This window comes from Thunnus thynnus, chromosome 1 (genome assembly GCF_963924715.1).
Source record: "Thunnus thynnus chromosome 1, fThuThy2.1, whole genome shotgun sequence".
Classification (NCBI taxonomy): Eukaryota; Metazoa; Chordata; class Actinopteri; order Scombriformes; family Scombridae; genus Thunnus; species Thunnus thynnus.
The window spans coordinates 1482725-1497426 of record NC_089517.1 but is presented as its reverse complement, the minus strand read 5'-3'; the positions used below and the strand labels follow the sequence as shown (position 1 = coordinate 1497426).

General features: G+C 41.0%; 1 protein-coding gene across 1 annotated transcript; it reads left to right on the top strand.

The window, feature by feature from the left end:
* Positions 1-1440: 1440 nt before the first annotated feature.
* LOC137180259 (NLR family CARD domain-containing protein 3-like) lies at positions 1441-13130 on the top strand. Its single transcript, XM_067585597.1, is given in 11 exon segments — positions 1441-1538; positions 1755-1865; positions 4464-4542; positions 4727-4952; positions 9359-10996; positions 11036-11159; positions 11258-11431; positions 11695-11868; positions 12120-12166; positions 12540-13066; positions 13068-13130. Coding segments are annotated over 11 exon segments (3210 nt in total). The 5' UTR covers positions 1441-1491.
* Positions 13131-14702: the final 1572 nt, after the last annotated feature.

Sequence of the window (14702 nt, the reverse complement as noted above, 5' to 3'; positions counted from 1 at the left end):
CTCTCCTGAACCCAGCTGTGTCAGTGTCAACTCTATGGAGCGTCCTGTTACGTTAAAAGATGGACAACCTGCTGATGGAAGGTAAGAATTTGACATCCAGTAATCAGAGCAGCATTTACATGAGTTCATTTTGTCATCATGACAGAACATCTTTAATAAGCTCTGTGCAGATTTGAGTCATTAAATGTCCTTAAAGTCCTGATTTTCATTCTGCTTCTAAAACTTCAGCTGCTGACAGTCTGGTCAAAATTCATCTTTTTTAAACTTTTTGATTTGTTAATTGTTTGTTTGTATCAGGATGCAGCAGCAGAGAGCAGACTCTCCTGAACCCAGCTGTGTGTCCATGAAGAGTGACAACTCTATGGTGCATCGTATTAACTTTAAAGATGGAAAACCTGCTGATGGAAGGTAAAAATATGAAACTGATGTTTGTTATTATCTGACTCTCCTGAGAAGAGGAATCAATATATTGTTTCAGCAGTGACATCACAGTGTCCACCTGTGCAAAGGTCACATGTCAAAGAGTTCAGTGTCATAAGACACCAACATGGTCACTATATCAATATGTGTGTGTAACAGCAGCTCTCTCACAGAGCTTCTTATTCAGTGTTGGCAGGTGTTTGCTGCCCTCTGCAGGACAACACTGACATGTAAAACACCTCACTTTGTTCTCTGTGGTTTGATTTATTGTTTTCTTTTTCACTTTATGTATTTCATCTTATTCAACTTAACAGACAAAACAGTGATATAATTACAATATTAATCCACCTCCGGCTCCATCAGGCACAGCTTATACCAGTTTAATTTCATACCTTTTTTTTGTTGTCCTTCTTCTTCCCCCCTCCTCTCTTCCACACAAACAAACAAAACATAAATGACCCCATTTGAATCAGAAAATGTTTTGAATTTTTTTTTAACAGGATCTGTATGGATCAGATGGAAAATACTAAAGTTTAGTATCGTATTGAATTTTTATGAATTAATTAAAACATATCCTTTGTTTAGTAACTAAACAATGAATGGATGAAGACGTTGACTCTGAAAACACATAAAGCACCAGGGACAGTTTTAAAACAATGTATGGATCACCTTGTACCTCCTCTAACAGAGTCTGTACAGAGTAAAAGCTGCTTGATGTTGTGTTCATCCATCTGAAGGATGAACTGGGATGTTTATAGTTCCATCTTTAGTTATTGAGGTTGGCATAGATTGTTACTGAACCGTAGAACTCCTGTAGAACATCCTCACTTCCTTCTTCTTCTGTTGACTCATGACCAAGTCGCCTGCCATCCTCTTTTCATCACTTGAGGAATTTGAACTCATCAGTCACTCTGTTCTGAAAGATTTATATTAAATTCTGGGATTTAAACTGATGATTAATACTTAATTTCTGTGGTATTAACTGCATGCTTTTGTCACCGTTTTATTTCTATCAGGATGCAGCAGCAGAGAGCAGACTCTCCTGAACCCAGCTGTGTCAGTGTCAACTCTATGGAGCGTCCTGTTACGTTAAAAGATGGACAACCTGCTGATGGAAGGTAAGAATTTGACATCCAGTAATCAGAGCAGCATTTACAGGAGTTCATTTTGTCATCATGACAGAACATCTTTAATAAGCTCTGTGCAGATTTGAGTCATTAAATGTCCTTAAAGTCCTGATTTTCATTCTGCTTCTAAAACTTCAGCTGCTGACAGTCTGGTCAAAATTCATCTTTTTTAAACTTTTTGATTTGTTAATTGTTTGTTTGTATCAGGATGCAGCAGCAGAGAGCAGACTCTCCTGAACCCAGCTGTGTGTCCATGAAGAGTGACAACTCTATGGTGCATCGTATTAACTTTAAAGATGGACAACCTGCTGATGGAAGGTAAAAATATGAAACTGATGTTTGTTATTATCTGACTCTCCTGAGAAGAGGAATCAATATATTGTTTCAGCAGTGACATCACAGTGTCCACCTGTGCAACAGTCACATGTCAAAGAGTTCAGTGTCATAAGACACCAACATGGTCACTATATCAATATGTGTGTGTAACAGCAGCTAACTTGGATGTGTCTGTCTGGAGCTTCAAAGATGGATCCTGCTGAGCAAAGGTCAGAATATTGATCTCAGGATTGATAAACTGAGTGAACAGATTGATAATTGACAGAAATGATTGTTACACACAAGAATGTTTTTCATTTATGGAAGATGAGAAAAATTCTAAAATGTCTCATTAAAGACAAATCAAAGAAAGAGAGAACATGAGATATAATGCACGTTATGTATACGTGTTTCCTTTTCATGTAAGTGTTTACTGTCATAATTAATTGAAAAACCTTTAGTAAAGAGACAATGAAGGTTTCTCAGGCCACATTAAAATCAAATCAGAACAGAGAAAACAAAGTGAAAAGGTGTTTTACATTTCAGTGTTTGTTGTCTTGTCTGTTCTTTCATGCAGCACAATCCATGTCATTAAAACTGCAAACAGTCTCACAAATGGAACTAAACATAGGGCTCTACTCATTTCTCTATTTTGTGCCTCCTCATCTCCTCTCTCCTCTGTCCTCCTGCCTGTGACCTGGAAATTGATTTCAGCACGCCATGTTTAAGGATATCACAATTCCAAAATTGCATCTCTAGGAGAGAGGAGGCTTGCCAGAGGAGCTATGAGCAAGGATGCACAGGTGTCTCCTTTGCAGAAGTTTTTCCGGCACCTGTGACGTATAAAAGAGGCGTGACACACATATGCACATATACAAACCATAACATATATAAAGGCTATATATATACATATACATACATATATCTGTGTGTGTGTGTGTTAAATAAAAATAACGATGTATGACATCCATACATCTTTGTCACATTATGACACGTTGTGATTTGAATTAAAAGTAAATATACAAGTTGTCATGAACACTGTGATGCTCATCTGACAGAGATCATAAAATACAGCGGTAGACTATAACAAAACAATGGACAGATGATGCAGCTGTGCCGCACGTCATATTAAATTGACGTTGCTTTAAAATGACGGCTCCGAAGCAAGGTTGCTTCGTTGCCGCGACTCCTTTCTCCTCGTGTCTCTTCCTCGCCTCCTCCGCTCGCATCTCAGGTGGGACGGACTAAGACACGAGGGGAGGAGGCGAGGAAAGGAATCGAGGATGTACAAACTGAGAAATGAGAAGACGGCATACAGTCAGTAGTTCTGTCTCTCAGCCAACAGGAAACTGTTTTATTGTGAAAGGCTGTCTGTCATTTTTGACTTCACCTCTGCTGGTGTGGATAAGCTCCGCCCATGGCACGGCTTCTAAGCTGTGATTGGACAAGTTGATTATTTTTCAGTTTGACAGGAACATCTTCATCTCAGAAAGACTCAGCTCCCTCTCTCACAGAGCTTCTTATTCAGTGTTGGCAGGTGTTTGCTGCCCTCTGCAGGACAACACTGACATGTAAAACACCTCACTTTGTTCTCTGTGGTTTGATTTATTGTTTTCTTTTTCACTTTATGTATTTCATCTTATTCAACTTAACAGACAAAACAGTGATATAATTACAATATTAATCCACCTCCGGCTCCATCAGGCACAGCTTATACCAGTTTAATTTCATACCTTTTTTTTGTTGTCCTTCTTCTTCCCCCCTCCTCTCTTCCACACAAACAAACAAAACATAAATGACCCCATTTGAATCAGAAAATGTTTTGAATTTTTTTTTAACAGGATCTGTATGGATCAGATGGAAAATACTAAAGTTTAGTATCGTATTGAATTTTTATGAATTAACTAAAACATATCCTTTGTTTAGTAACTAAACAATGAATGGATGAAGACGTTGACTCTGAAAACACATAAAGCACCAGGGACAGTTTTAAAACAATGTATGGATCACCTTGTACCTCCTCTAACAGAGTCTGTACAGAGTAAAGGCTGCTTGATGTTGTGTTCATCCATCTGAAGGGTGAACTGGAATGTTTATAGTTCCATCTTTAGTTATTGAGGTTGTTACAGATTGTTACTGAGCCATAGAACTCCTGTAGAACATCCTCACTTCCTTCTTCTTCCGTTGACTGATGACCCAGTCGCCTGCCATCCTCTTTCCATCACAGGAGGAATTTGAACTCATCAGTCACTCTGTTCTGAAAGATTTCTATTTAATTCTGGGATTTAAACTGATGATTAATACTTAATTTCTGTGGTATTAACTGTATGCTTTTGTTACCGTTTTATTTGTATCAGGATGGAGCAGCAGAGAGCAGACTCTCCTGAACCCAGCTGTGTGTCCATGAAGAGTGACTGGTCTATGGGTCATCCTGATGACTTTAAAGGTGGACAACCTGCTGATCAAAGGTAAGAATTTGACATCCAGTAATCAGAGCAGCATTTACATGAGTTCATTTTGTCATCATGTCAGAACATCTTTATTAAGCTGTTTGCAGCTTTGAGTCATTAAATGACCTTAAATGTGATGTTTTCTCCACAGAGTTCAGCAGCAGAGCTCAGAGGTTCCAAGTGATCAGTCTGCACAGCAGCATCAAACACACCTGGACTCCATATTTGTGGTGTGTACATGTACAAAAACACATTTTACTCCATCAACCACTGATTAAATACTAGAGTACCATTGAGGTCCTAACAGTGTCCATGCTGCTCTGTTTAGACCAGCAGACCTTCAGACTGACAGATGAATCACATGTTGTGTTCTATCAGTTTAAATTAAATGTTCAGCTTATCTTCCTGTTCCAGCTGCTGGAGGAGAACATCATCACTTTTGTGAAGAATGAGCTGAAGAGAGTCCAGAGGGGTCTGAGTCCAGATTACCCAGAATGCTTAGAGAGTCAGAGTGAGGATGAGGAGGTGTTGGGCGGTGAGGAGGAAGAGCAGAGGAGCAGCAGAGAGGCATTTCTGAAGATCACAGTGCACTTGCTGAGGAGAATGAAGCAGGAGGAGCTGGCTGACCGTCTGCAGAACCGTAAGAGGATTTTAACAGATTTAACACGATGGAGAGGAAATGGAGGCAACATGGGAAAGGTTTATATTTCAAACTCTGCCATAAATTTGCTGCACACATCTGCATCAGATCAGAGGCTGTTTGTTGTTATTACCTGGCTCAAGTGGCCACAACAAAAGGGGAACACACCATGTCAAGCTTTATTGAACCACACTAACCCAAATTAAGAGAAAAAAAATTAAAGAAGTAACTAAATATAACTAAGGCATGGGGTGTAGATATCAGTAGCATCAGTGATGTATGGTGTGTATGGGTGTAAGATATGTTTGTGGGTGTTGTAAGGTGCAAGAAAGTAAAACATAACAAAACTACAGCAACATAACTGAACCAAACCAAAGCAGGTAACAGGAAGGGAGAGGGGAGAGCAGAGAGCAGCAGCAGCTGCAAGTAGTCAGAGGAGAGTGCCACAGCCTAGCTGCAGCAAGGCTTTATTCCCTGGGAACACTGGTGCCAAGTGCTTGCAGTTGGGGTAACAAGACTCTTTGACTCTTCACCCACTTCTCCCTCGAAACATGTTCTACAGACGCCATACCTTTAGTACACCCTGAAACAGGCGGGTCTGACCCACCACAGCCCCGTGTGCACATCACAATGCAGGCTGAGCAAACACCTGGATCAGGTGGGTCGTGGGCAGAGGCGTTAGGGCTCTGTGCATGTGCCATGGCGCAGGCTCTAAAAGCCCCTCACTCTGACCACTCTTACCCAGCTACCCAGATGCTAGCGGTTTGGAAATAATCACAGGAGACTGCGGCACATCAGCCCACACAGCAATACCAGCCTGGCCCAAAATCATAACCACATCGTCAAGTGGCAACACGGGGCGCACCCTGACAGGAACAATGCCCTGCACCAGCTCACAATCCAGCACAATATAATGACGTGGCACAGGAATTAAGCCCAGCTCCATACCCTTCATTAGTACAAAATCTCCAATTCCTGTCGTGGGTGAAAAAGGCAGCATTGACTCCACAATAAATTAATGTTTAGCACTTGTGTCATGCAATACCTTAATTGGCACACGCTCCAAACCAGAACCACAGCCAGTACTCAAATACACACACAATGGTCTCTGCTCCAAAACTGTAGAGCATAGCAAAGCTGAAGCATACAACGTGAAGGTGAAGGTGAATGACGCTCTTGGCTTCAACAGCGGACACTTGTCCTTCCAATGATCCTCCCCATGGCAGTAATTACCCACTCTGGCACCCTCAGGTCACCCTGTAAATGCAGGCTTATGCAAGGAATCAGGTGAAAGTTTGCATCACCATTGCACGTCTATTTCACTAACAAAGACCAAACCATTTGAACGGTATAAAAGTAGATTTATTTGGATTGTCGAGAGGGTTCAGGATTGATGAGGATAGTATATGGTGGGCTGGATGCGGGTTGAGGAGAGGGATGAAGGGGGTCAATGGCATGGGGATGACTGGGGACCAAACGGAATCACAAATAGGCTGGAGTATCTAGGCACCTGGGGGTCAAGACTCAGGGTGGGGGACGTATGTCTCGATGAGCTTTCTGCTTCGTCATCCCCCTGTGGTTCCCAGAATAGGACAAGAAGAATTACTTATGTGGAAGTATTAACCCTAATGAGCATGTCTTTGATGGTGGGAGGAAACCGGAGTACCTGGCGGAAACCCATGCGAACACGGGGGGAACATGCAAACTCCACACAGAAAGGACCTGGGATGGCCAGTGTTCGAACCCAGGACCTTCTTGCTGTGAGGCACAAGTGCTAACCACTGTGAGCCACCGTGACACCCATTGAGAGGGGAGAGAGGAGAAGAATGGGGTTTGGGAGGGAGGGCCGTGAGAACTGAGACGAACAGGAGAGAAAGGGGACACGCTTATAGGTATGCACAGATGATTGAATTAGTGAGGCAGAGGTGATTGAATTTAGTGAGAGAGAGGGGCATGGTCTTGTTCCTGAACCTTGGTATAATAATAACTCCATGAAAAACTACCCTTATGTGTCAACACAAAATCATCAGTCAATTCAGCTGTTTTAAGCATGGTGGAGGGCTTCTGCTTATTCACACAATTAGCAATGAGTTGAGGAATAGCAGTTTCAAACTGGTCCAACACAATCAATTCACAAATCTCATCAAAAGTAGCAACTTTCCCAGCTGAGCACCACCGGTTAAAGTGGGAAAATTACGGACAAATTCCACATTTGTTTTCTTATTGCACTTTACCCAATTCCTGAATTTCTGGCGATTTGCTTCAGGGACCAACTCATATTCTTTTAGTACAGCTTCACCGTATCATAATCCAAATCATCCTCAGCACAAATAGTGGAATAAGCCTTGTGAGCTCTCCCAGTGAGGACACACTGAAACATGACTACTTTAATAATGATAATAATAATGGTAATAATAATAATTTTATTTGTATAGCACCTTTCATACGAGAAATGCAGCACCAAGTGCTTTACATGAAAAGGACATAAAAGAACATAAAAGTATGTAAAAAATCAAACATTGATGCAACATAAGATGGAAAATAAAATGAAAATAAAAGCAATAAAAAATAAAAATAAAACCCACTTGATAAAGTGAAAATAAAATACATAGAATGCATACTGAATAATAATCAAAGAATAAAATACAATAAAAACAAGTTAAAGCATAGACTATGTAGAATGTATAATATAAAGCAAAATATAACATTTTAAAAGAAGTGCAGTCGAGCATAAGTGCAAAGCTATTTAAATGCTTGGGTAAAGAGATAGGTTTTAAGCTTTCTTTTGAAAGTATCTAGCAAGCTGGCTTCCCTGATACCTATGGGCAGTGTATTCCATAGTTTGGGTCACAACTGACAAGGGCTGCGTCACCGATCTTCTTTCAGCTGTTGCTGGGAACCTCCAATAAACCAGCAGCAGATAATCGCAATGTTCTTGAGGGCAAGTAGCTAACAAGGGATTCGCCAATATAGTTTGGTTCTTGCCTGTTTAGGGCTTTGTTTATAAGGAGGAGGACCTTAAAGTCAATTCTAAATGTGACAGGAAGCCAGTGCAGAGCAGCTAAAACTTGACTAATGTGTTCTCTCCTCTTGGTTCTGGTTAATAGACAAGTTGCAGAGTTTTGCATGAGCTGAAGTGTCTCAGTGGCTTTTTTCAGGAGGCCAGTAAAAAGTGCATTACAGTAGTCTAGCCTTCTTGAGATGAAGGCTTGAGTTGGTTTCTCAGAATCTTTTTGATTTATAAATGGTCATGCTTTTGCTATGTTTCCTCTGTGGTGGGCAACATCAGGTTGACTGGAGTTGATGTCCTTGGCTGTCATGTTTTCGGCCTGGCAGTGCCAGTATGAAGTTGATTTGGCAGCTTGTGTAGAAGCCAGTGCGCATAATCCAGGGCTGCTAGCTATGTTGGCATAACCCCTGGGACACGCAGCCTTCATGAATCTCAGCAGTGTGTGTGCAGCGTCCACACAGACACAGCTTCTGTTGCCAGCTCTATCTTTATACAGTTTGAATTGATAATGGCCATCAATAATAGCATGTTTCATATAATTTAATTATACATTTCATTTATATTTAGTTTAGTCAGAAAAAGATTAAGAAGTGTGTGCTCGATTGTTAAAAATAAATAAATAAACTTCTGTGTCAGCCACATACACTCCTCACAAAGGACAGCGTTTTTTTTATTGATTATATTACCTATTCCGCCAGTTAAATCCTGCTGTCACCGCTCCAAATGAAGAAAATCCCTCCTGACGACACCAAGTTCCTTAAATGAGCCAAATAAACTCCGACAAACAAACCTCCAAACTGTCAGGAGGGAAACTAACGCAGAGTCAAAGAACTGCTCACTTTCCCTTATTTGCTGAAGTGTTTCGATCTTCCTTCAAAGTAGTATTATTGTCTCATTCAGTCGCTTGCACTCTGTGCAACTTTCTGATTCTGTTGGGTTTGAAGAATGTTTGTACATCTTTGGATGGAGAAGCTTGTGAGCTAGGCTACCCTACCAGCTGGTGCAATGGGAAACTTGGGAGACTTTTCTGTTTCTCAAAATAGAGTTTTATTTTGTTTTGTGATCGCACTATAGTCGCTTTGTTAGTGCCAGTGTATCTGGTAGAAGCTCTCTTTTGATGAATGACAGTGAAGTGCAAGAAATGCAAAAAAAGCACTGAAGCATGTAGCAAGGAGAGAGCTGGGGAAAAACACATCTGCATATCTTGACGTCCAGTACATTAACTTTGTCAAGCATGAGTACTTTGTCAAGATGACAGGGGTCATCACATTGCCCTCCACTGAGCTGAATAATACTGATGGTGGAGGAAAAATGATACAGACACACTTACATGTTCAGATTCATAGACTTTCTGTGGGATCCACTCACTGACTTCATGTGTTGTTTGTTCATTCAGGAACTCCTGCTTCAGAGTGTCAACGTAAACTCAAGTCTAACCTGAAGAAGAGGTTCCAGTGTGTGTTTGAGGGGATTGCTAAAGCAGGAAACCCAACCCTTCTGAAGCAAATCTATACAGAGCTCTACATCACAGAGGGAGGGACTGCAGAGGTCAATGATGAACACGAGGTCAGACAGATTGAAATAAAATCCAGGAAACCAGACAGACCAGAAACAACAATAAGACATGAAGACATCTTTAAAGCCTCACCTGGAAGAGATGAACCAATCAGAACAGTGATGACAGTGGGAGTGGCTGGCATTGGGAAAACAGTCTTAACACAGAAGTTCACTCTGGACTGGGCTGAAGACAACACCAACCAGGACATACAGTTCACATTTCCATTCACTTTCAGAGAGCTGAATGTGCTGAAAAAGAAAAAGTACAGCTTGGTGGAACTTGTTCATCACTTCTTTACTGAAACCAAAGAAGCAGGAATCTGCAGATTTGAAGAGTTCCAGGTTGTGTTCATCTTTGACGGTCTGGATGAGTGTCGACTTCCTCTGGACTTCCAAAACAATGTGATCCTGACTGATGTAACAGAGTCTGCCTCAGTGGATGTACTGCTGACAAACCTCATCAGGGGAAAACTACTTCCCTCTGCTCGTCTCTGGATAACCACACGACCTGCAGCAGCCAATCAGATCCCTCCTGAGTGTGTCAGCATGGTGACAGAGGTCAGAGGGTTCAGTGATCCACAGAAGGAGGAGTACTTCAAGAAGAGATTCAGAGATGAGGAGCAGGCCAGCAAAATCATCTCCCACATCAAGACATCACGAAGCCTCCAAATCATGTGCCACATGCCAGTCTTCTGCTGGATCACTGCTACAGTTCTGGATGTGTTTAAAAGCAGAGAGGGAGGAGAGCTGCCCAAGACCCTGACTGAGATGTACATCCACTTCCTGGTGGTTCAATCCAAACTGAAGAACATCAAGTATGATGGAGGAGCTGAGACAGATCCACACTGGAATAAAAAGAGCAGGAAGATGATTGAGTCTCTGGGAAAACTGGCTTTTAAGCAGCTGCAAAAAGGCAACCTGATCTTCTATGAATCAGACCTGAAAGAGTGTGGCATCGATATCAGAGCAGCCTCACTGTACTCAGGAGTGTTCACACAGATCTTTAAAGAGGAGAGAGGGCTGTTCCAGGACAAGGTGTTCTGCTTTATCCATCTGAGCATTCAGGAGTTTCTTGCTGCTCTTTATGTCCATCTGACATTCATCAACTCTGGAGTCAATCTGCTGGCAGAAGAACAAACAACATCCTGGTGGTCTAAACGATTTAAAGACAACCCTGAACTAACAGATTTCTACCAGAGTGCTGTGGACAAGGCCTTACAGAGTCCAAATGGTCACCTGGACTTGTTCCTCCGCTTCCTCCTGGGTCTTTCACTGCAGACCAATCAGAAGCACCTACAAGGTCTGCTGACACAGACAGGAAGGAGCTCACATACCAATCAGAAAACAGTTGAGTATATCAAGAAGAAGATCAGTGAGAATCTGTCTGCAGAGAGAAGTATCAATCTGTTCCACTGTCTGAATGAGCTGAATGATCGTTCTCTAGTGGAGGAGATCCAACAGTACCTGAGATCAGGATGTTTCTCCACAGACAAACTGTCTCCTGCTCAGTGGTCAGCTCTGGTTTTCATCTTACTGTCATCAGAAAAAGAACTGGAAGTGTTTGACCTGAAGAAATACTCTGCTTCAGAGGAGGCTCTTCTGAGGCTGCTGCCAGTGGTCAAAGCCTCCAAAAAAGTTCTGTATGTGCACACATAACTATCCAGATTAATGTAGTTTATTTTTTGCTCAAGTAAGAAAACTAATGTTTGCTAATTTTGTTCTGCTGGTTCTTCTTCAGGCTGAATGGCTGTAACCTCTCAGAGAGAAGCTGTGCAGCTTTATCCTCAGTTGTCAGCTCCCAGTCCTCTAGTCTGAGAGAGCTTGACCTTAGTGACAACAACCTGCAAGATTCAGGAGTGAAGCTGCTATCTGTTGGACTGAGGAGTCCACACTGCAGACTGGAAACTCTAACGTAATTTTATTACTATGTATTTAAAGTAGTAGTTTTTTCTTCCCCCCAGTTTCTAGTTTACATTAAGAGTTTTTGATATTAAAAACATTTGTGTACTGTCTGAGCTGAAGTGTTGCCAACATGTGAGTCAGGATATATGTTTCTGTCATTTAATTTTCAATGAAGACTTAATGTTCATAAAGTCATGAAAATCTAGTATAATGGAAAGAATAACAGAAAATATACAACACAGATTTACACATCCAACTGTTATGTGCGTTCAGTCTGTCAGGATGTCTGATCACAGAGGAAGGCTGTGCTTCTCTGGCCTCAGCTCTGAGCTCCAACCCCTCCCATCTGAGAGAGCTGGATCTAAGCTACAATCATCCAGGAGACTCAGGAGAAAAGTTGCTGTCTACTGGACTGGAGGGTCCACTTTGGAGACTGGACACTCTCAGGTATGGACAGACAGTGGACATTCTCAGGTATGGACAGACAGGTGGACACTCTCAGGTATGGACAGACAGGTGGACATTCTCAGGTATGGACAGACAGGTGGACACTCTCAGGTATGGACAGACAGATGGATGCACTCAGGTATGGACAGACAGGTGGACATTCTGACTAACTGAGGGACTCTGGTTCATGTTTAATGGTGGACATGAGTGAAGGTGTATGAAATTTATTGTGACTTTGTCTCTTCCTCCAGGGTGGACCATGGTGGACTGCAGAGACTGAAACCTGGTCTGAGGAAATGTGAGTGTGTTTTCAGGTTGATTCATGAGAACATTGAGATAAACTGGATGAAATATGTAAAAGAAGTGAAAAAAGTTCAAAATGATAGAAAATCTATTTTGGCATAAATTGGTGTGGCCTAAACTGACATTTATCTTGAACCAATGAATCCATGAAACAGAAATTTCCTTCTGTTGGTCACAGTTCAAGAGCTAAAAGAGATTTTTTTCTTTTACAAATCATGCCATAGTGGCGCTACAGTGGATGGAGTGTCTCAGTTGTCATAGAGCTGGTTTAAGTTTGAATGGTTTAATTTCAGTGATTGTCAGTAAAGTTGTTAATAAATCAATAGATAATAAACTGCAGCTGTACTGTGTCTTGTTCTCTCCATCAGATTCCTGTGGTCTGGAACTGGACACAAACACAACAAACAAAAAACTCAAACTGTCTGACAACAACAGGAAGGTGACACGTGTAGAGGAGGATCAGTCATATCCTGATCATCCAGACAGGTTTGACTGCTGGCCTCAGCTGCTGTGTAGAAATGATCTGACTGGTCGCTGTTACTGGGAGGTGGAGTGGAGAGGAGGACTTGATGTATCAGTGACTTACAGAGGAATCAGAAGGAGAGGATACAGTGTTGACTGTGAGTTTGGCAAGAATGATCAGTCTTGGAGTCTGAATTGCTCTGATGATGGTGGTCATTACACTGTGTGTCACAATAACAGAAAAACACCCATCTCCTCCTCCTCATCTTCCTCCTCCTCCTCGACCTCCATCTCTAACAGAATAGCAGTGTATGTGGACTGTCCTGCTGGCACTCTGTCCTTCTACAGAGTCTCCTCTGACACACTGATCCACCTCCACACCTTCAACACCACATTCACTCAGCCTCTGTATGCTGGGTTTAGGGTCTGGTTTGGTTCAGTGTCTCTGTGTCCTCTGTAGGAGGGAGAGTCTCTCCTGTGTAGAGAAACTCTGCTGACTGCAGATCAGCTGGTGAGATCAAACATCACACACATTCTGCAGATCTTTTTCAGAATTAAAATTCTATTAATTCAAAATTAATTAATCAGATTATTTTCCCTGCTACATAATTCATTGATTTGTCTCGGTTGACTCTGCTGTTGTTATTGTCAGGATCCAATGAGCAGCATTCAGCTCTATTCATGTTTTAATATAATAACATCTATCTAGCTGTGGAAGCCCAGAGTGTTTTTGTGGTTCTCACATGTATTTTATCATATCATCTTCAATAAAAACTATTCATGGCATTATTTTTGAAAGCATCCTCACTTTACTGACACAATTGATAATATAACAAGCTTGTAAAATACAACGCATTGTTCAAGATGAAACTAGTGGTTTCCAACCTTTTTTGCTTTTGATATCTTACAAAAAGCATTGTGTAGTCGTGGTCACATTTCAGATGTCTATGAGTTGTTAAAAGCTCCACGAAAAGTGAAAAGTCCAAAAACTGAAAACTTATTTGTGTATCAGAACTTTTTTTTTTTTTCGTCTTTCCTCTGTCATTAATCATCTCACAACCCCTCAGATTTATCTGCTGACCCTTTGGAGTGGCCCGACCCCTTGGTTGGGAACCACTGGACTAAGCTAGCTAACTGTATATAAAGTAGATGAAACTAGCTCCACCTCCAGCAGCTACAACAGTAACATGCTGCTCTAACACTGATGCTTCACTATTAATAATCTAATGATGTCATATATAATAATATATCAGTCAGAGGGACCAAACCACTACTTTTACTGCAATACTTTAACTACATCAAGCTCATAATACTTATGTACTTTTACTGCAATACTTTAACTACATCAAGCTCATAATACTTATGTACTTTTACTGCAATACTTTAACTACATCAAGCTGATAATATTTATGTACTTTTACTGTAGGATTTTTCATGCAGGACTTCTACTTGTAATGGAGTACTTTTACATTGGTGTATTGGTACTTTTACTGCAGTAAAGGATCTGAGTACTTCTTCCAGCACTGCTGATTGATGACTAACTTTAATTTTGTCACACTAAGGGTGAATACTTTCCCACTAAATTTCCTTAAAAGAGTTGTTTTTAGTGCTAAAACAATGTAAAACATTATCTGATGTGAGGATTTGCTGCTTTTTAGTGTTTTGTATTATTGTAAATATATTTAGAACTGCAACAATTATTCAATTGATCAATTATTTGCCAACTATTAAATAAATTGCCAACAAATTTTGATAATCAATTAACTCTTTTGAGTCAAGTTAAGGAGAAAATTTCCAAATTCTCTGATTCCAGCTTCTTAAATGTGAAAATTTATCTCATTTCTTCAGTCCTCTATGACAGTAAACTGAATATCTTTGGGTTGTGGACAAAACAAGACAAGACTGACATTTTATGGACCAAACAACTAAACGATTAATCAAGAGAATAATCAACAGATTCTTCGATAATGAAGAGTTGCAGCCCTAAATATCTTTATGTTCACTTGGATTGTTGGACCATCCAACAGTCAGCTCTGTTGGTTTTTTCTCCCATTTTCCTCTTCCTTGAT